The sequence below is a fragment of the Pelodiscus sinensis genome, chromosome 11, assembly GCF_052426305.1.
Source record: "Pelodiscus sinensis isolate ZL-2025 chromosome 11, ASM5242630v1, whole genome shotgun sequence".
NCBI lineage: Eukaryota > Metazoa > Chordata > Testudines > Trionychidae > Pelodiscus > Pelodiscus sinensis.
The window spans coordinates 2,730,462-2,751,722 of record NC_143062.1 but is presented as its reverse complement, the minus strand read 5'-3'; the positions used below and the strand labels follow the sequence as shown (position 1 = coordinate 2,751,722).

The window sequence follows — 21,261 nt, the reverse complement described above, 5'->3', positions numbered from 1 at the left end:
CTCTACCAGAGGGAGGGTCACATCGGTAGCCTTCCTACACAATGTGCCCTCGACTGACATATGCAAGACAGCGCCATGGGCATGCCAACGTATTTTTACTAGCACTGTGCCATCACTCAGGCATCTCAGCCTTACTCTTAACAGCCATTCCGCCAACTCTGAAGTCCTTACCAACCTATGGGACACTGCGACTAAGTCACCCGCAGTGGTGCACCCACGGGGAGACATCTCCATGGAGAAGTGAGGGTTACTCACGTGGGCAGTAACTGACATTCTTGGAGATGAGTGCCCCCATGGGTGCTCCACTACTTGCCCTCTTCCCCTCGGCTTCAAAGTTATGCAGGCTCTGTGGTAGAAAGGGATCTGAGGCTCTGGGTTCCTTGCAGGGTATGCTAAATAAGGGTGGGCGGGATCGCAAGATGGAGGGACACAGCTGCAGAAATCTATGAACAAGGGCACAGGGATGCACCAACGCCTAGAATGGAGCAGCCACAAGGCATTCATCAGGATGAATCTCAGTAACTGCCCAGAGGAGAATCAGAGGGGTAGCCGTGTTAGTCTGAGTCTGCATAAACAATGAGCAGTCCTGTGGCAGCTTATAGACTGACAGATTTATTGGAGCATAAGCTTTCGTGGGCAAAGACAAATGTCTTTGCCCATGAAAGCTTATGCTCCAATAAATCTGTCACTCTATAAACTGCCACAAGACTTTTCCTTGTTTGCCCAGATGAGTAACCTTCACTTCACCTAGCAAGGCTGGGGTTGTAGATACTTGGTGTCACTGCAGCATTCCCACACACTGAACTTCCTAGCAGCAGGACCCTGCATCTTGGATTTTTGTGGCACCAGATAGCACAGCTAAAGGCTGAACTGATTCTACAGTGTCTAAGAATCACTGTGACAGTAGCACTGGAGACGAATAAAGGGTATATCCCAATCTGACTCTGCAGCCTTTAGTCACAATGAAGTTAATCCTTTATGGGATAAGAACAAATTAATGGTTAACTCAGACAGGAGTAGATACTGTCATCACCGCTCAGTGGATCATAGAGCCAAAGCCAGGTGGGGAAGAGAAACAGAAGCCTATATTGCACCGAGGGTCAGCAGGAAGCAAGTTGAACTGTATTACCAATTAATATTTTTCATCTTTCCTCTTAGTGACAGAATTAAGTCATCCAACCCCTGCTGATGCATTAAAACACCACAGACCACTAATCAAGATGATGTAAGCAGCAATTACCAATGTTAATACAAGAATTGGTGTAATCATGGTAACTAAATGTGGGGGTGCTAATTGCTGGTCATTGACGTACTTCAGATGATGAGCAGCCTATTAACCTCAGAAATGCATATTAATTTAATGTTCTGTGATCAGCACATGTCTTTGTTAACAACAATTCCATCCTGTGGAATAATAATGAAGATGGAATGAGCAGTTCCGTCCTCTCAGCAGAGATGTTTGGAAAATGTGTGGGGTTTAAAAAAATATTTATATGCAATGTTCAGGTTGATCACAGTGTGGAGAGTGAATTTACATTTCCCTGCCTGGACACTGCAAAAGCTTCCCTTCCTCATGAGAATGTTTCCAAAGTTTGGATTGCGTCAGAGTTCACAAATCTGATTTTTCATGAGACTCTCCTGACTTGTACAAATAGTATCGTATTTATCCTCACAACACCCCTCTGAGGTTTCATGTTACAGACTAGCCAATTAGCCCGTCATAAAACGGGATTTTCAGGTCTCTCCTCCACGTCGGTCTTCTCTCCTGAGCCTCCAGTCTCTCGCTCTGTCTCTGTCTCTGTCTCTCTCTCTCCTCCTCCTACTGCCTCCCCCTCTCTCTCAGCTCTCCTCCGCCTTCTGCCTCTCTCTCCAGCTCTTTCTTTCTCTTCTCCCCGTCCTGCCTCTAACTCTCCCTTTCTCTTCTCCTCCTCCTGCCTCTCACTTTCCCTCTGCTCTCCTCTGTCTCCATCAGGGATGCATGCTCGTCCAGGCCCCATCCCCTGGGTGTGTACGTCACCGCCCCACCATCCTTCGCCTCCCACCGTGGCACGTGGCTGAGTTCTGCGCCACTCAGCCGAGCTGCCACAGGGGAGCAAGTGGAGCAAGCCACACCATGGTGGTAGGCCACTCCAACCCCCTTTCGTGCCTCCCCGGCTGTGTATGTCACCGGCCCACCCCCCTTCGCCTCCTGCCGTGGCACTCAGCCACACCGCCGTGGGAGAGCAAGCGCAGAAGTCAGCCGAGCACCACAGCAGGAGGCAAAGGGGGGCAGGGCGGTGATGTACACAGCCAGGCCCCGCCCCATGGCTGTGTACGTCACTGCCCTGCCCCCCTTCACCTCCCGCCATGGCGCTCGGCTGACTTCTGTGCCACTCATCCGGGCCACCGTGGGGCAGCAAGTGGCTGTTTGGGGACCGCAGCACCCAAATGGCTGCTTGCGCCGCTTGCTGCCCCGCGGTTCTCAGGGTAACTAGAACTTAATTCATATGAGCCATTATATATCGATAGCAATACTTGGAGTTGAACCTGAAAACACATAGATAGCAAGTGCAGCCTGTGGCTCCCTATAAGCACTTGCTATCTATGTGTTTTGAGGTTCAAATCAAAGTATTGCTATCGATATATAACGGCTCATATGAATTAAGTTCTAGTTACCCTGAGAGCTGCCCTCTTTCTAAGCTGTGTCTGGATAGCTGAGATCAGCTGAAATGTTGACGCTAACAGCGCCTAGATTAAATGTCTGTGGGTTGCTGGTAGGGAAATTTAACTGGAATACTCTTGACTCTGGAATTAATTTCCTTTACTGGTCTGAAATACTCAAGAATATGGTGACTTTTAGCACATGGGGGAGAACTCCATCTGTTTACACAGGCTTTTGCCAAATGAAAAGTGATATATTGCTATAGAATCACAGGCTAGTTTCTTTATTTAGGTTGACTGCTCAACTAAATGTTGCTATTGTTTCTGCATAAATAGCTGTACATCTCCCTGAGATATTATGAAAAGTGCATTTTTATCAATCTAAAAATAAGTTCATAACAAAATCTTCAATAAGTGGTTAATGGATTTGAAAATATTTCATGTCTTCTTTATGTAGTTGTTTTTGTTTTTTGTCAACACTTCATATTCTTTCCTGAACCACTTATTTCTCTTATTTCAGTTGCAAATGTTCTGGCAGCAGAAAAATCATGCACCTCACTGTTCTTTTTGTATTGGGTTTTGATCTAGTAAATCAGTATACTGTATAATTCTGCCATATCCTTTGCCACAATATAGCCTTAATATGTTATGTCGACATTCCAAATACAATGTAGAAATCCTATTTGTCATATCCTTCCCAATATAAGCCTGAATGTCCTCAAATTATTGTCAGTAATCTGTTAAGGGATGTATTATCCCTGCTAAGAATAGTTTACTACATAGAATGTATTATGTGTACATAGGTATCTTTCCAGTGGTTCATGTTAATCTTTTTTCAGAAAACTTTTGGGCTGAACTTTTGAATCCCTCTTTCCCTACTCTTTGATACAATTGGGTTCTACTAAACTACTTCTTAGTAATGTTAGAATTGCACTGTAAAAGTTCATTTCCTTTTATTTTTTTAAAGATTTGATCAAAGAACATGATGTAAGTTACTTCCATCTGAACAAGAAATACATCTGAGGCTAAACAGAAAAAGGGAATTCTAGCATTTAATCCTTATCTTTTATATTAAGAAACTATATTCCTTTCTGAATATTTTACCATATTTTCAGTATCTGCTGTATATCAATCACCTAAGTCTTAATATATAGCATTGGAAGTAATAAGAAACTATTTTATATAGGAGACAAAAATTGCATTTTACTTAATTCATCAGCTTTTTCCTATTCTGTATGCATAATAAAGGAATTACATAGCTCATCATTAGCATGGTAAGAGTAGAGCAAATTTCAGTTGAATTGAGTTCATCTGACCATGTATTATTATGTCTTCTCATGTCTGAAAATTTTAAAAACAGTGCACACTGTATGTGAAGCCTTTCAACAAGAAGGAGTCCTGTAGCACTATAAAGATTAACAGATATATAAGCTTTTGTGGGTAAAAACCACTTTGTTGGATGCATTGGAGTGGAAATTACAGGGGCAGGAAATATAGAATCATAGGGTTGGAAGAGACCTCAGAAGGTCATCAAGTCCAGTCCCCTGCCCAAAGCAGGTCCAATCCCAACTAAATCAACCCAACCAGGGCTTTGTCAAGTGGAGATTTAAAAAAATGTGTGTGTGTGTGTGTGTGTGTGTGTGTGTGTGTGTGTGTGTGTGTGTGTGTGTGTGTGTGTTAGGTTCCGTCCATACTTTATTAAGTTCGCTTATAAATATAAACATACATAACTCAAAGATGATTTAGACAAAATACATTATGTAACCTAACAATGTTAATGTTAAAATCTTCTGGATCTGTATGCCTTCTTTTGGTATATGTATCATTCATGTATGTAAAGTTAGAAATATGAAGTATAGGATTGTGGCTGGATGATCTGAGAACACCCTTGTTTGTCCTTTAAGTCTAAGTAATAGTTGGTCCTAGGAAGACATGTGACCATCCCACCTGGTGTTGGGATTCCAGTTTGACCAGGTAATTTTCCATAGAAAGGGGCTAGAGAACAAAAGACTCCTGCTCAGGAAGAATCTAATAAAACAATAGAAAGCTATCAGTCCCTTGGTCTTTGGCTGGTCTGATACACCCAAAGGAGGGCTAGAGACCCAAGTCAGAGAAAAAGATTACCTTTGATTTCAAAAAGTGTTTGAAATGAAAACAGATTTTATGGTATGTTTGTAATAAGCTTGAGTGTATCAGAACTAGCTATGCAGTTTTTAAATTTTAATTCTGTAACTTACTTTGATCTGTCTGTTTTCACTTGCAACCACTTAAATTCTATCATTTGTACTTAATAAATACTTTAGTTTACAATCAAGCCCAGTGTAAATAATTACCTAGGGCAGACAATCAGTGTGATTATCTCTCTTTCATTGATGAAGAGAGCAAACTAGAAGTCATGTTTCCGCTCTACTCTGTGCTGATAAAGCCTTATTTGGAGTATTGTGTCCAGTTCTGGGCACCACATTTCAAGAAATACGTGGAGAAATTGGAGAAGATCCAGAGAAGAGCAACAAAAATTATTAAAAGTCTAGAAAACATGACCTAGGAGGGAAGACTGAAAGAACCTGGCTTGGTAAGTTTAGAAAAGAGAAGACCGAGACGGGACATAATAGCGGTTTTCAAGTATCTAAATGGGTGTCACAAGGAGGCGGGAGAAAAATTGTTCTCCTCGGCCTCTGAGGAGAGGACAAGAAGCAATGGACTTAAATTGCAGCAAGGGAGGCTTAGGTTGGACAGTAGGAAAAACTTCCTGTCAGGGTGTTTAAACACTGGAATAAATTGCGTAGGGGGATTGTGGAATCTCTGGATTCTCTGGAGATATTTAAGAGCAGGTTAGACAAACACTTGTCAGGGTTGATCTAGATCAGTGGTCTCCAACCTTTTTAACCACAAGATCACTCTTGCTATTTAAGTTGCAATGTAAGATCTACCTCAGACCCAAATACCTTTGCCTGGCTTCCTTCCCCACCTTCTCTGAGGCCCCACCCTTGCCCCACCTCTCCTCCCAGGCCTCATCCTGTTCACTCCACCCTCTTCCTCACCAAATCTCATTACTTTCAGCAGGCTGTGGTAGGGGGTTAGGGTGCTTGCTTTGGTCTTGGGCCATGGGACTTGGAGTTTGGGAGGGGACAACCTCAAGGTAGGGAGGTGGGGTGTGTTCTGGAGTTGCTTAGGGGATATGGCATTTGCCTGGGGAGCACAGGGGGTTTGAGTCCTGATTCCCCCCTCCACCCATCCTGGGAGCAGCCAGACAGTCAACACAGGCTGCTCCAGTGATAGACCTGGCTCCCACATGAGGAAGGCAAGATAAGGGACCCACTGAAAGCAGCGGGGGTTCATGGAGTGGACTAGTGGATAGGGCATTTTCTTGGAGGGTGCAGAGTGGTGAGTTTAAGTTCCACCCAACCTGGGAGTGACCAGACAGCAAACACAGGATAAGGAACCCCCTGAAAGTAGGAAGGTGGGGTGGGTTCTGGAATGCCCTAGGGTATATGGTGTCAGCATCTGGAGTACAGGTTGGTTCCCACCTTCCCCTACTCCACCCACTAATGTAGCAGCCAACATCAGTTGCCCCAGGGATGGAGCTGGCACCTGTATTAGGAAGGCAGGATAAGGGATCCACTGAAAAGTAGAGAGGTGGGGTGGGTTCTTGAGTGGACTAGGGAATAGGGCACTTGCCCAGGATGTGCAGGCTTAGGGTCTTAAGTCCCACCCACCCTAGGAGCAGCCAGACCACCAACACAGGCTGCCCTCAATGGAGCTGGCTCCCACATCAGGAAAGCAGGATAAGGGACCCTCTGAAGATGGGGTGGGTTCTTGAATGGAGCAGGGGACTAGAGCAGTTGCCTGGAAAACAAGGGCTGTGGGTTCAAGTCCCACCCGCTCTGGGAGTGGCTGGACAGCTGCCAGAGGTGTGGAGCCAAGACAGGGCCTAATTCTGCCCTAGCTCTGTATCACTCCCGAATGCAGCTGGCATGCACAGCAGTGGCTGCATGAGCTGCTCTTCACATATAGCCTCCACTGGCCACGGCTTCCCCATTACTGATCAATGGGAGCTACAGGCGTGGTCTGCTGGCAAGGATAGCATGTGGAGACCCCCTGCTCTTCCCTGCCTCTCTCAGGGGCTGCAGAGACATGCCAGCCACCTGCAGGAGCACAATTACTAGAGGGATAATTACTTCAGGGATAATGACAAGTTAGGCATTTTAGAACTCACTACTCAAAGAATTGAATTTAAGCATGAGAGAGAAATGAAAGTTATGAAAAGCACAGGCCAGTCACAAACCAAAAAAGAACCCACTTTGCCAGCAGTAAAAGTAGTGACAACCTCCCATGTACGTGTTGGGTCAGGAGACGAGAGGGAAGGACAGTGCGTGTTTGTGAGAGTGACAGGTACACACAGTGTGTGAGAGAGATTTGCATTGTCAAGCTCCCTCCATCCCCTTCCCTCTGTGTGGAGACAGAGCACAGGAGTGGGGGCAGGAGAGACACCCTGACATCAGCCCCCCCCACACCGTCTTCCTCCCACACCCTGCACAGCAAGCAAGAGGCTCCCAGGGGGCAGGAGCAGCATGAGGATGGGTGGAGGGGCAACGCAAGTGCCAGCACTTAATAGCTTCCTGGCCAAACCAGTCAGGATCCCCTGTCAGAGGCTCCAAGACCTACAGGTAGATTCCAATCTACTGATTGGTGACTGCTGATCTAGACGGCACTTAGTCCTGCCGTGAGGGCAGGGGACTGGACTCGATGACCTCTTGAGGCCCCTTCCAATTCTATTGTTCTATGAGTCTATGAGCTTTCTTTGTATAAAACTCTTACACAAAGAAAGAAGGATTTATCTGGGGTTTTATTCCTTTTGGGGTTTGGTTTCCTGGGTGCTGTGCCCTAAAACTGCATTCTCCCAGAGCTGAAGTGGTTCAATGTCTGCATTGCTCTTGCGGGGCAGGGGGAGGGGGAGGGAAGAGAGAGAGAGGGGTGGCTCACTCCAACTCTGTACCTTGTCTGGGGGAGAGCAGAGAATGTGGCCCAGCAGGACAAGGTGGTAGGGAATCCCAGAAAGCAAGGAGGCAAGTGTCAGCGGCATAATCAGCACACTGGGGAACAGCTCTAAAGGGTCTTCTGTGACTGCATCCCATCAGAATATGTTCAGGGATATATATATATGTACCCATCATGTAACGGTACTGCCCCTCTGCCATGTATATTGGCCAAACTGAACAGTTTCTGCATGAAAAGACAAATGGACACAAATAAGACATCAAGAAAGGTAACATACAAAAACCAGTAGAGCACTTTAACCTCCCTAGTCACTCAGTAATGAATTTAAAAGCAGCCATCCTTCTACAAACAAACTTCAAACTCAGACCACAAAGAGAGCTGCAATTCATTTGCAAATTTAACATGATCAAATTAGGACTGCATAAGGAGTTAGAGGGGTTATCTCACTACAAAAATAAATCTGTTAGTCTTTAAGGTGCTCACAGGACTCCTAGCTATTTTTGCAATTACAGACTGTGATGGCTAGGAGGAGTGCTGGCCAGCATTCGGTGACTAAAGGGTTAGGGTTAGGTATCTAGGGGGTTAGGGTTAGGTATCTCAGGTATCTAGGGGGTGCTGTCAGGGAGCCAGGAGAGCCAATGGCAGAAGTTGGTGAAATTTAAATGGAAGATATACCTGCCTGCTGTTTCCTGTGTGTGAGTTTTAAGCTAGGAGCAGGGGGGAAGCAAGATGAATTCAATGAGGCAGAGCTACCATGCCTACAGGGAATACTAGGTATGGAAATGGACTGGACCTGGAAGTACAGATCAGTACAGATCATGAGTAGATAGAAAAATGTATATTTAGTCGTGGTCAGGTTATTTTTCTTTGGGGGTTTTTTTTTGGTTTGGTTAAATGTTTCCATGTTAAATTCATGTGCCCCCAATCCCTATATCTAAGTTGCACCCAGAGATACCATTTTTTCTCTGTGTTGTAGTCTGTTTTTTTATTATTTGATCTGTAACACCTACCAACCAAGTATGCTTTTATCAAGTATATCTTTTTGTTTTATTAATAAAATCATCTTTTTAAGGTGATGATTTGATTCTTGTGCCCTGGAATGTAGCAGGAGGTCTGTGTATACATGCCTAAGACTAAGAGGTCAGCTATCAGAGGTCAGCTCCAAAATAACAAAGACCGTATCTACAATACAAGCCTTTATTTTGAAATAATGTTGAGCAGTAAGTCTTCTTACTCTGACTCTTGGTAATCCTCATTTCACGAGGAGTAAGGGAAGTCAAAGGAAGAGTATTCTTCCTTCGACTTCCTGCAGTGTAGGCAACACCTAAAGCTGAGTTAAGCTATTTTAACTTAAACTACGCAATTGACGCTGCTGAAGTTGAGTAGCTTAATTCTACTTTAGCCCTGCTGTGTAGACATACCCAGAGACTGCAATTTGTTTTCTGTTTTTTCTTTTTCCAGCTCTCCTGTGGTAAAAGAGCTTAAGGATACCCCTCCAGAAGAAGTCCAAGTGCTTCCTTCCTAAGCCTAAGAAGAAAGGTTTTGTTGTTGTTGTTATTGTTGTTTTGGTTCCCTTGGTCGTGGCTGCTACCTCCCAAGGCCAGGGAATCTGTAACCTTGGAGAGTTTTAGTAAGCAGGAGCCTACAGTGGCAAGATATTTAAGGTCTCTTGCGGGCCCCTATCTTCTACACTCAGGCTACGTCTAGACTACAATGTTTTACCAGAAAAAGGCATGCAAATTGTGCTCCACAGAAGAGGCTTTTCTGAAATTTGGCCCTTCAACACTGGGCCAAATTTCGGAAAAACCTCCTCTTTCAGAAGAGCCCTTCCACTTCGTGGAATGAGGAAGGCAGAGCTTCTGAAAGAGCACGTTTGCTCTTCTGCAAAAAGAAGCGGAAGAGCAGATGCGTTCCCTGGGAAAAACCCCGTAGTCTAGACGTAGCCTCTGAGTGCCAGAGCGGGGAACAGTCTTGACACAAATTGACATAGCTAATGCTCTAAAAGTGTTTTTCAGACTGCATTATTCTACTGTGATTGATAATATATTTTTTCTTAGAAGTATATATACTTTTCTAAATAGGTTTGATCATGTATATCTATATGAAGACAGATACATCAGAATTTACACATTGTGTGTACATATTTTGTCCTATTAAATTCATTCCATTTCACTCCTTTGCATACCATCACCCCATTAACTGGCTATTCATGCTTGTAAAGTGACTTGCAAATTAACATTTGATTTGAAAACTTCTGTTCATTTGGAAAGAATTTCATTCCACTAGAAGCAATTTTAGCTATCTCGCTTTACAACAAAGATTTACAGAGTAAAGCAATACATCAAATCTTATGATTCTGTCTCCATCAGATCATCTCAGGGCCTTTAGCAATCTAAAGCTGGGAATCTAAAATCACTATAGCTCTACTTTAGATAAACCAAAGGAGAGATTTATATTCTAAATATGGCCGAAAAAGACCTCATTCTTCTTTTGAAAATTGCACTAAACTGAAGCCATAAAATGGTAGTTAGTGCTATCAGGCTGTCTTATTTTCAAAACTGGGAATATCAGGCTAGATGAATGTCAACAAGGGAGGCGGACTTGTTAGTAAAGATGAGCCCATAAGTAGAGTAATGATGTCTTTGAGAAAGCATCCAAATTGCATTTTCAGCAGCTGTGAGCAATACAGAGGTATGAAATTTACAGCTGCTTCTGAGCTGTATAAAACACAGATCTTTCTCTGTTCTGCTGGATTATAGAAATCGATAATTTTACATTTTCTACACCCATGGAAATAGATTTCTGATATGAATCATGTTACCACATAATAGATAAAAGCTTTTAGGATTAAAGAGATTAAAGTAGCATGATTTTCCAAGATGTTTCTCACTAAAAGCATTAATTAAAACATCTTTGGAAATTCACATCATGAGGTACTATGGAAAAGCTTCACAGAAAAAATGTTCTATTGTAATCTAAAAAATCACTGTTTTCTTCATATTGCCTTAAAAGCTATTTTACCCCTTGTATTACCTATCACATGTTTCTGTAGTATACAGATATTCTGTACATCTGTTTTATACCAGATTCAGTCTCCGAATACTCTGATACCAGGATCTAAATGTATGATCATTTTAAAATAAATTCCCTTTGATGTAGCTCAAGGACACATCACTCATGAGCCTGTGCAAGTTCTTACACCTCAATTTTTTTTTAAAAAGTGACCATTCCCACATGTTCCATCTGAAGAGCACCTTCCTCTGTGTCCATAGGAAAGAAAATGTGGTTTCATAACTAATTACACTCCCTTCTCATATTGAGGACTTTTGCACATGTTTCAGGGGCCTAATAAAGCTTATTGAAATTACTTCCATTTTCATTTTTTTACTGCTGTCTGGTTAGCTTTGTCTATACTGGCTATTGAGCGACAACGTTTTTTGTCATTTATGGGGGCTTAAATCACCCTCCCTGTCCAATGACAAAAGCTTTGCAGCATCAAGTACTAGTATAAAAAATGCTTTCTCAGCAGGAGCACTGTCTTGCTGACAAAGCAAACGCTGCTTGCTGTTCATAGGGATGGAAGTTTTTTGTGGTAGAAAGTGCTGACAATGTTTACACTGCCTGTGTGGACACAGCCCTGTCACTAAGGTACGTCTACACTGCAGAGGAAGATCAAAGCTGCCGCTGCCGATCTTCCAGGGTTTGAATTAGCGTTTTAGTTAAGACCACTAATTCAAAGTGAGAGGGGCACGCCGGTCGATGCCGGTAATCCTGCTTTGATGAGGAGTAAGGGAAGTTGAAGGAAGAGTACACTCCTGGAGTGTAGACAGCGCCAAAAGCTGAGTTAAGCAACTTAGACTTCAGTTACGCAATTAACGTAGCTGGAGTTACGTATCTCAATTCAACTTTGTCCTGTAGTGTAGACGTACCCTTAAAGCTTTGCAGTGCAGACATTCCCATGTTTTTCGAGATATTTGTGGTAATTTCTTGCTATATTTTGGACAAACCGTACTGAATTATGTTTTAAGTTTCTTAGGAGTTCATATAATAAAAAAAGGAAAGGTTTATACATTATTGTATGGAATTGTATGTAACTTTTTTAAGGGGAAGAGGTGGCTATGAAATGGCTAAACCACAGGAAATATTATGAACTCTTTAATAATGCTTTTCAAGTATTATATTAGAACTCTTTTAAACAGTGGTTCATCCAAGAATTAACCTGTGGTTGAGTGGATTTCCTAGGGAATGCAAATTTCCACTTCGCAGTCTGACTTGCTGGGGAATTCAGTGTAGGTAAGGAATTGTGCAGCCTGGAATTACCCTGGTCAGGAGAGAAAGAGATGCTTGTCTTCACCCAAGAGAGATGGTAGCTGGGGAAGTGCAAGCCTCACAATAGATGCCCGTGCTGGACCATAGAGGGGATGTACAAGTGCAGTTACTGTGAACTGTGACAGTGTTATCTAGGGTTTAAAGAATGAACTTGGAAACCATGACTCCTGGGTTCTATTCCTGGATCTGCCACTGACTTACTTGCTGTGTGACTTTGATAACACACTTCACTGATCTCTGACTTATTTTTCTCATGTAAAATGAGTGTTTCAGTGCTTACCCAGTGGTACCTCCCAGCTGTGCTATGAGGTTTGATGCATGAATATAAAATGCCTTGAGATCTGTAGGTGCTATATCCAGTAAATGTTATTAATCTAAGGATCATTTCTGATAGTGGATTCTTATTATGGGCATTCTACTTGGAGCCTGACAGATAAACCATTTACTTCAATTCCAAAAGGCCTATCCACCAAAAACAACAATTTCATATTTTCATACTGTCACTAAATTGAAGGTTGGGCAGATGGGAGGCTATGTTATGAAAGAGAAAAAAAACTTGGGAAGCAAAGGTGAGAAAATATCCAAAGAAATCAGGGCAGATGCAAGAAGTTTTTTGTGTTGTGTATGCCTTTGGGAGACATGCACAGTTATTTCTGAAAGTAACGGCACTTAGGCAATTTCCAGCTGGAAAAAAGATAATGGGTGAAAATAATTATGTAATTGCAACAGTTTTTAATTTGGCTCTGCTATGAGATTGCCCAGTTGCTCAAAAATACAACATTTACTGGCTGTTGGGAAGGTGACACAGAAGAAAAGTTTTAGCAGTGTTTACTAGACACATAATTCCAAATGTCAGAAGGCCATGGAATTTGCCATAACAGATCAGACAGTTTCAGACAGTTACCTGGATGTTTCAGATGAAGCTGAAACCCCTCTTAATGGACCTAACTGATCCAGAGATCCACTCTTTAAAACCAAAGAATTTGAGAACCTGATTAAATTTCTCATAGAACTCATTGTGCTTTCAAAAGCACATTGTCACCCAAGAAACAATTTGGTTTTCCAACATTATTGTTATTAGATCAAAGTAGGACTGATATATTATTATATCCCGTTATAATATGGACATTGGATGAAAAGAGTGAATTTATTTGATATTGGTAGAGCCATCCTTATATTTCTGGGAGGTCAAAATAATTCATGCTCTTACAGTGCATCATTTTGGTCATATTTTCTCTATCTGCATTAGTAAAAAGATTGTTTCTGATGGTATTTCAGATTATAGGCTCTGAGCATGCAAGTAAATCTGTGCAAATAGACTCCTGTGCTTATATAAAGCCCCCTTGAAATAAATAGATGAAGCCAGAACCTATAATCTGAAATGCCTTTGGTGGGTTCCACACATACACAGGAATATGCCTAGACTGGCAATGTTGGGGGTCATAAGTAAGCAAAATAATTCCTTTCTGGATGTAAGAAATTCCTTCTAATATGCCTTTTGTGATTTACAGTATGAAATGAGTGATTTTTTTAGATGACTGTCATGAAAGCATATTAAACTGACCAAACCTTGGGAGTAGACAGGCTGGAGGTTATTGATGACAACCATGATATATGTGTATACTTTCAAGAACATTGTAATTAATTTAGTTCTTTACCATGTTTTACTAGTGTGATCCAAAGCTATTCAACTTGCACTGTGTCTCAACAGAAGCAGAACTGAATGAATGGTAGAGACACCAGTTTGACAAATTACACGAGAATACTCTACAAGTTGGGTTGCAGTCCATCTTGGCTTGTTTTCAGCAGGCATCTGGCACCCTCCTTTCTGAAGGATCCCAAAGTGCTTTACAGACAGTAAGTAGTAAGATCTCAATGCATGGATGAGATGATGGTGTAGGGAGAAGGGGTTCTGATTTTTTAGAAACTGGGGAAACTTTTGGGAAAGGGGGAGCCTATACAGGAAGGATGGGCTCCACCTAAACCAAAATGGGAACCAGATTGTTGGCACTTAAAAAGTCGTGGAGCAGTTTTAATAGCTAGGAGAAAGCTGACAGGCACAGAAGAGCACATGGTCTGGACAGAAACATCCCTAAGGGAAACATCTAGTAACAGATCTCTGTCCTAGTAAGGAGGAGATGATGGAAAATTATAAAATACAAGCAACAGTCAAATGAAACAGAATCCCATTCAATTACATTATGTAATGGCAGACAGCTAAAAAGTGACAAGTATTAAAAGTACTTATATAGCAATGCTAGAAGCCTAAATAATAACATGGGTGAGCTAGAGTGCCTCATATTAATTGAGGATATTGATATATTAGGCACCACAGAAACTTGGTGGAATGAGAATAATCAACCAGAAGGACAGAACAGGTTGTGCTGGTAGGGGAGTGGCACTACATGTGAAAGCATAGAGTCAAATGAGGTAAAAATTTCAAATGAATCCAGCTATATCATAGAATCTTATGGGTGATAATTCCATGTTCTAATAATTCTCAAAGGGGTAATCGTGTTAGTCTGTATCTGCAAAAAACAACGAGGAGTCCTATGGCACCTTAAAGACTAAGAGATGTATTTGGGCATAAGCTTTTGTGGGTAAAACCCATTTGTCAGATGCATATGACAAAGTGGTTTTTACCCATGAAAGCTTATGCCCAAATAAATCTGCTAGTCTTTAAGGTGCCATAGGATTCCTCTAATAATGAGAATATAGCAGGAGGGATATATTTCTGACAACCTGATCATGATGGTGATAGTTGAGTGTGAACTGTTCAGGGAGATTAGAGAGTCTATTAAAATAATAATAATTAAAAAACACTTAATAATGGGGGTTTTCAACTATCCCCACATTGACTGGATACATATCACCTCAGAATGGGATGCAGAGATGATTTTATTGACACCTTAAATGACCATTTCTTGGAGCAGCTAGAACCAACAAGAACCAACAAGAGAAGTGGCAATTCTTTATTTAGTCCTAAATGGAGCATAAGATCTGGTCCAAGAGGTGACTATAGCTGGATTGCTTGGTAATAATGATCATGATATAATTAATTTTAATACCTCAGTAGCAACACAAAACACCTTAGTATTTCATTTCAGAAAGAGGAAGTACACAAATATGAGAAGGTTAAACAGAAATTGAAGGGTACAATACCAAAAGTGAAATCTCTGTAAGCTGCATGGAAGCTTTTCAATGACACCATAATTGAGGCTCAACTTAAACGTATGTCCCAAATTTAAAAAAAAAACCACACACACACATAGTAAGAGAAACAAAACATGCTACTGTAGCTAAACAAAAAATATAAAAAAAGCAGCAACTGGCATAAAGACATTGTTTCAAAAGTGGAAGTTAAATCCTAGTGAGGAAAATAGAAAGGCCAAAAGAAGAGAGAACTGTTGCAAGTAACTCTCAATGCCATCAGCTCTGCTGGTGGATACTCTTAGGGATGAAACAATGTATGCAAAGCACTGTGGAGTGATGCAGAGCAGAAGGAAAAATTAAAACAAATACAATGAATTTCATAGCTAAGCAGAATATGAAGGAAATATTCCTTCACCAGGTAACTTTTTGGAAAAAGTTAGGAACTAAGTAAAAGTTTTAGCTTTGAGAAGCATGGTGGAAGGTGTCTGTGTAAAGCTTTAGTTCAGAGGAGAATGATTAACAGAAACAGTAGATAGAAAAAAAATACAAGAATTCAATAAATAAATAAACCTGACTGTAAATTTGTTCTTAATTGAATTTTAAAGCTAATGTATATGTAAATACATTAACAGTTATGTATTAATTAATATTAATCTGTCGCCAATAAAACAAATAATACTCAAACCCTAATTAGCACATTAAAGTAATTAATAAGAAATAAAAGGTGTATGTGAATGAATTAATGTTCTCAGGCATGTGCATAGGAAGTCAGCATGAAAAATGGATAATTAAAAGACTGTTAAAAGAATAAAATAGTTTCAGAGGATAATGGTCTCCTGGTGCTAAATAAATACCACGGTGAAATCCAGGCATCTGTCAAAACTAAATGTCAAGTTACAGCCAAGATATTTTAAAGTGGGAGACTTTATCCAGTACTCTTATGGAAGTCTGCACATTATTTCTCTTCTACCAAGAAAATGATAAATCTCTGTGTTAGTCATCTGGGTTCATGGATATTGTTGACTTAGTTGGACTGTTGTTGATGGCTGTATTAATTATCTGGGTTTGCACAGTAAAATTTGTTATGTGCATATTTAAAGAGTTAATTAAGCACTCTTAGAATTTGTTGGATTTTTTTATACTAAATTATTTTTCTCCTCCTATGTACAGGGATGAAAGGAACTTAAATTTCTTACAGGTACTGTTCTATCATAACCAGGGTCCCTGACAGCTCTTTAAATAGCTTTCTGCTGGCTTTTGCCTCAGCTCAGCCAGTTGTTGCTGAAGCTGCGCAGTGGGGTGCAGCGCCTTACTTTCACCTGTTTATGTATCAGGTAGCTCTGCAATTAGGTATGACTTGTGTTTTCAAGGATTCTCAACCTAACAACTAAATGTGCTCCTTAGGCATGCATACAAATTTAATAATGTTGGTCTGGGGGCGAGAGCAGACAATTGGTCATCAGGGTCATGGGATGAAATCGTGGACCCACTGAATTAAATGGGAGTTTTGCCCTTGATTTCAATGGGATCAGGGGTTGTCTTCTAGTTTCTACCCCTGGTTGTGCTACTGACATTTAGTTTGACCTCTGGCAAGTCATTAACTTTAGCTGTTTATCTGCTTAACAAATTTATAAATTATGAAGCACTTAGAGATACTCAGTGAAATATGCTGTGAAGCAGTCATTGAAAATCTGGGGAGGATAAAGCCTTTATTCAACATCAATAATGCACAGTAGGCAGTGCTTTTTTTGTGGCGATATGCCTCGGTACGGTGTAGTGACACCTATTTTCCCCGGGACATGCGGCTCTTAAAGGGGCCGCAACCGCATTTTGGTCCCCGATGTGGCTTTTTTGGGGGGGGAGGGCTCAACTACTTTGATCCTGGAGTATCGGCACCTTTTTTCTTACAAAAAAAGCACTGGCAGTAGGTAATAGGCACACTTATGAAAATCCTGATATGGCTTTACTTCTCATGGCATTAAATCAGTTACTTTTCTTCTGTGATCTTTTATATTTTCCTTAATCCATTTTACAGTGCAACCGTTCATCTTCAATTGATCTTTCATAATTCTTCTGTGCTACTAAAAGTCCAGAACAGTCTCAAGTGTAAGAGATTCTTACAGACAAACAAACAAACAAACAAACAAACAAACAAACAAACAAACAAACGTATTCATCCATTCTGGGACAAGAAGCAATAGGCTTACATTTCAGCAAGGAAGGTTTTGTGTGGACATTAGGAAAAACTTCCCATCGGGGTGGTTAAACACTGGAATAAATTACCAAGGTAGGTTGTGGAATTTTCATCACTGAAGATTTTTTAAGAGCAGATTAGACAAACACCTGTAAGGGATGGTGCTTGGTCCTGCCCTGAGTGCAGGGGACCGGACTTAATGACCTCTGGACCTTAATGACCTTCCTTCCTGCTCTATGACTGGGTGATTGAAGTCCCAGTGTGTGAAAGCCTAGACACTGTCTACTGCTTATAATTTTATACTGACTAGCAGCCAAAAGCACTACTGCTCTCTGCTGGCTGAATTGTAGCAGCTTGTATTCATATGCATCACTGTTTCTTCTTTGACTACCTGGGTCATGATGGATAAGGACCAATATATTCCCTAGCAGATATTTTCCTTTTAATGTAAGCAATAAAGCACAAATCACAGAACACCCACGTGGAAGTCATTCACAAAATACTTAATCTTTATTAAAACAATACACTTTTGATAACTAACCTGTTAGCTCCTGCAGTGACTCACTGCAAAGCAATAGTGATCTGAGATCTGACCATATTGTTGAGAGCGCAGCCAGAGATGTATTAAAATATCATGATGCATTATGAATATTTGTTATTCTGCACTTACCTGTTGGAAATAGCCAGCAATTATATGTGCAATAGTCAGTACTGGTGGCTGCTGTGAAGTTCAATTTGTAATTGATCCTCTGCAGCTAGTATTCTAAAGCAGGGGTGAGCAATAATTTTTGAAGGGGGTTACACTTCGTGAATTTGGAAGTAGTCGCGGGCTGCCTGGAAGGGGCGGGGCCTCAGATGGAAGAGGGCTGTTTCCTCTAGGTGCAGCCAACTCATGATGAGGGGGAAGAAACTTCACATGCTCCCCCACCTCCAGACCCAGATTGGCCTGGGGGTGGGGAAGTATGCGAAGTCTTTGCCTCCCATCCCTGTCCCACCAGGGGTGTGCAGTGCTTAGAGAGAACAGCTGGCGGTTCCCGCTAAGCGCCATGTGCCACTAGCGGGGGAGCAGACTTTATATGCTTCTCCTGCCTTCCCACCGCTGCCCTGCCAAGGGCGTGCAGTGCCTAGAGGGAACCACTATCCATTTTGAATAGCTCGTGGTTCCCTCTGGTGCCATGCGTCCCTGGCGGGGGGAGGAGACTTTGCAAGCTCCCTTGTCCCCTCAGTTAGCCTGGGGACAGGGGAGTGGCAGGGCAGCTGAAGGCTGGATCCAGTGGTTTGGCATGCCAGATCCAGCCCATTGACCCTATCTTGCCCACCTCTGTTCTAAAGCATATAGGCTGTGGAGCAATTATTTGACCTACTGATGAAATGACAGTTGTCTAACATGTCAAGCAATCCACACAATTTAGGACAGAAAAAAGAAGGGGCAATTTAGGTAGCTGAGTGTAATAATCTGTTTTGTAATTTGGCCAAGTGAAAAACATAGCACAGGGCCTTCTAATGCAGGGTGGGGAACCTCAGGCTCAGGGGCTGTATCTGGCCCCTGAGGCTCATGGCCCCAAAACCCCAGTGCCACACCTCAGGGCTGGTGCACGCACAATCTACCAGGCTGGGCCCCACAGACTCTGGTGTGGGAGGAGAATGTGAGAAGTGTCTTTGTCCTTTGAAGCCATGTCAATGAGGGGGTGGTGGTTTTTTTTTTTGCTTCTCACTTGTTTGTGGCCCCGACTGATCTTTCTGTGGGTCAGTAGCCCCCGACCCAAACAAGGTTCCTCGCCCCAGTTCTAAGCTCATGCAGGACCACTGATTCAATAGTAACTCAGGCAGCCCCTCAATTGCCATCAGGCAGCCTGGAGGATGGTTTGGAAAGTCACCCTCCCAAGCCCGGCCTTAGAGTGACAGGCCGGGACAGCATAACTGCTGCTGGGAGGCGGGAGGGGCTCAGTGCCAGCTCAGTGCGGGGCCAGTGGCAGCTCTTTCCACTCGCCCCTGCTCTGTGGCGCGGAGGTAGGGCTGGGCGAGCTGGCCTGGCCTGCAGAGCCACGTGCCAGGGCCACGCACTCAAGCAGCAGAGACTAGACTGAAAGAAGCAACGAGGGAGGGAAATGGGGGCGGGGCTGCCGGGGAATGAGGCTCCTCCCCCCAGCCCCGCCCGGTCCCAGGCCCCGCCCCCCAGCCCCGCTGGGCCAGTGGCAGGGCGGGCCTCCCGCGGCTCCTCCCCCCGGCCCCGCCCGGTCCCAGGCCCCGCCCCCCAGCCCCGCTGGGCCAGTGGCAGGGCGGGCCTCCCGCGGCTCCGCCTCCCGGCCCCAGGCCCCGCCCCCCAGCCCCGCTGGGCCAGTGGCAGGGCGGGCCTCCCGCGGCTCCTCCCCCCGGCCCCAGGCCCCGCCCCCCAGCCCCGCTGGGCCAGTGGCAGGGCGGGCCTCCCGCGGCTCCGCCTCCCGGCCGCGCTGTGGGGCGGGGCGGCGGCAGCTCGGCCCCGCCCCTCGCGCTGCGGAGCGCTGGCTGGCGGCAGCGGCCGGGGATGTGAGTAGCTGCCGCGATGCAGGCGGGCCGGGGCCTTGCTGGCGCCTCGCGCTCCCTGCCTCGGGAACAGCCGTTGTGCCCCCCTCCCCCCCCGCGCCGGGCGGGGGCTGCTGCGCCCCAGGCCTGGCGCCCGGACAGGCCCCATCTGGGCCCCCGGGGGCGCTGTCTCCGCCGCCGCGGGGGGGGGCCGAGCCCATCCCGGGCGGGGAGGCGGGACCCGACCGGCCTTAGCAACGGCGGTTAAACCGCCTCTGGCCTCGCGGCTCCGCTCCCAGCCTCCCCGGGCCGCGCGTCTGCGGCGCCCGTCGCTCCAGAGTCCTTCCCCCGCCCCTTTTCTCGGGCCTGCCTCAGCGCCCCCCCGCCCGGGACCCCCAGCAGCGGCCTCCGCCTCGCTGCCCCCCCCCGCAGCGCTCCCCGGCTCGGGCCGGTTCCCGCCCTGCAGTGTGGGGAGAGCTGCTCAGGCCAGGGCCGGCTCTGCTCGGGCTGCGCCCCTTGCCGTGCAGGCGCCAGGGGCGCGTCGCTAGTGTTGCACGTGGTGACCTTTGCCAGTGTAGTGATCTGAATCGCTTCACAATGTCAGCAACTAATTAATTGCTTCATATTGTCTTTAATTCCTGTAAATTACTTGACTGGCCGACAGTAAGTTTAGGCCTTCACAGTACGTTGGCATCATTTCCAGTTTAATTTTAAATACTCTTAGGAATAATTTAAATTAAAAAATCAGTTTTCTTTAAAATGGATTTTCTGAATTCGTCATTTTTCCATGAGGACTTTTTGTGTCTTGAATTTCTGTCTTGTTGTTGTATGAAAGAACCCATGCAAATAGAAGGGGGAAATTGAGTATTAGGGATGTTGAGGGGTGCTTATTGTGTAAATGTAGAACTGCTATAAATTTCAATGAATACATGTTTACACATGGGGGAGCAGGCAGGAGCTGATGCTCTTGGGGAGCTGGCTTTTAAGCCAACTTCCTGCGAGCGCCATTTCCCACCTGCTCCCTCCATTCCCTGCTCCCGTGATGCTGCCTTTGTGGGAGGCAGCAGTGTGGGGGTGGCAGGTGTCTCCCCATGATTACCAACTCTCACCTGTCCCACTCCCCCGTGTCTGATACAAAGGTAGAGCTGGGGAGGCTGCGCGTAACCGTTAGAATTAACCAAGCCCAGACTCATCAGTTAATCGTGTACATAGCTACACATTCACATGTGGGGTCTGATTCTGGAAAGAACTCTTCTGTATTTTTCCTGTTATATCCAAGAGTTGTGAGTATTAATTTTAATGATAATATGTAACATTTTTAGACTGGAGTTTTTTAAATATTATGTTTATAATCCTGTCAGAGGTACAGTTGGTATGAAAGACAATAGAACAATCACAATATTATTCTATAATCCTGATTCAAGAATTTCTAACAATCTCTGTGG

General features: G+C 44.0%; 1 protein-coding gene across 6 annotated transcripts in view; it reads left to right on the top strand.

The window, feature by feature from the left end:
* The first annotated feature begins 19,685 nt into the window (after window positions 1-19,685).
* The window catches only part of HDAC11 (histone deacetylase 11), an 87,057-nt gene continuing 85,481 nt past the window's right edge, over window positions 19,686-21,261 (top strand). Inside the window, exon 1 of one of the 6 annotated variants that reach the window (XM_075939669.2) lies at window positions 19,686-19,840. In XM_075939669.2, coding sequence (XP_075795784.1) covers window positions 19,839-19,840 — 2 coding nt within the window. In that variant the 5' untranslated portion in view covers window positions 19,686-19,838. Of the gene's footprint in view, window positions 19,841-20,828; window positions 21,100-21,261 lie in introns of those variants that run through there. The other 5 variants (XM_075939670.2, XM_075939672.2, XM_075939668.2 and 2 more) reach the window with 5 other exon arrangements.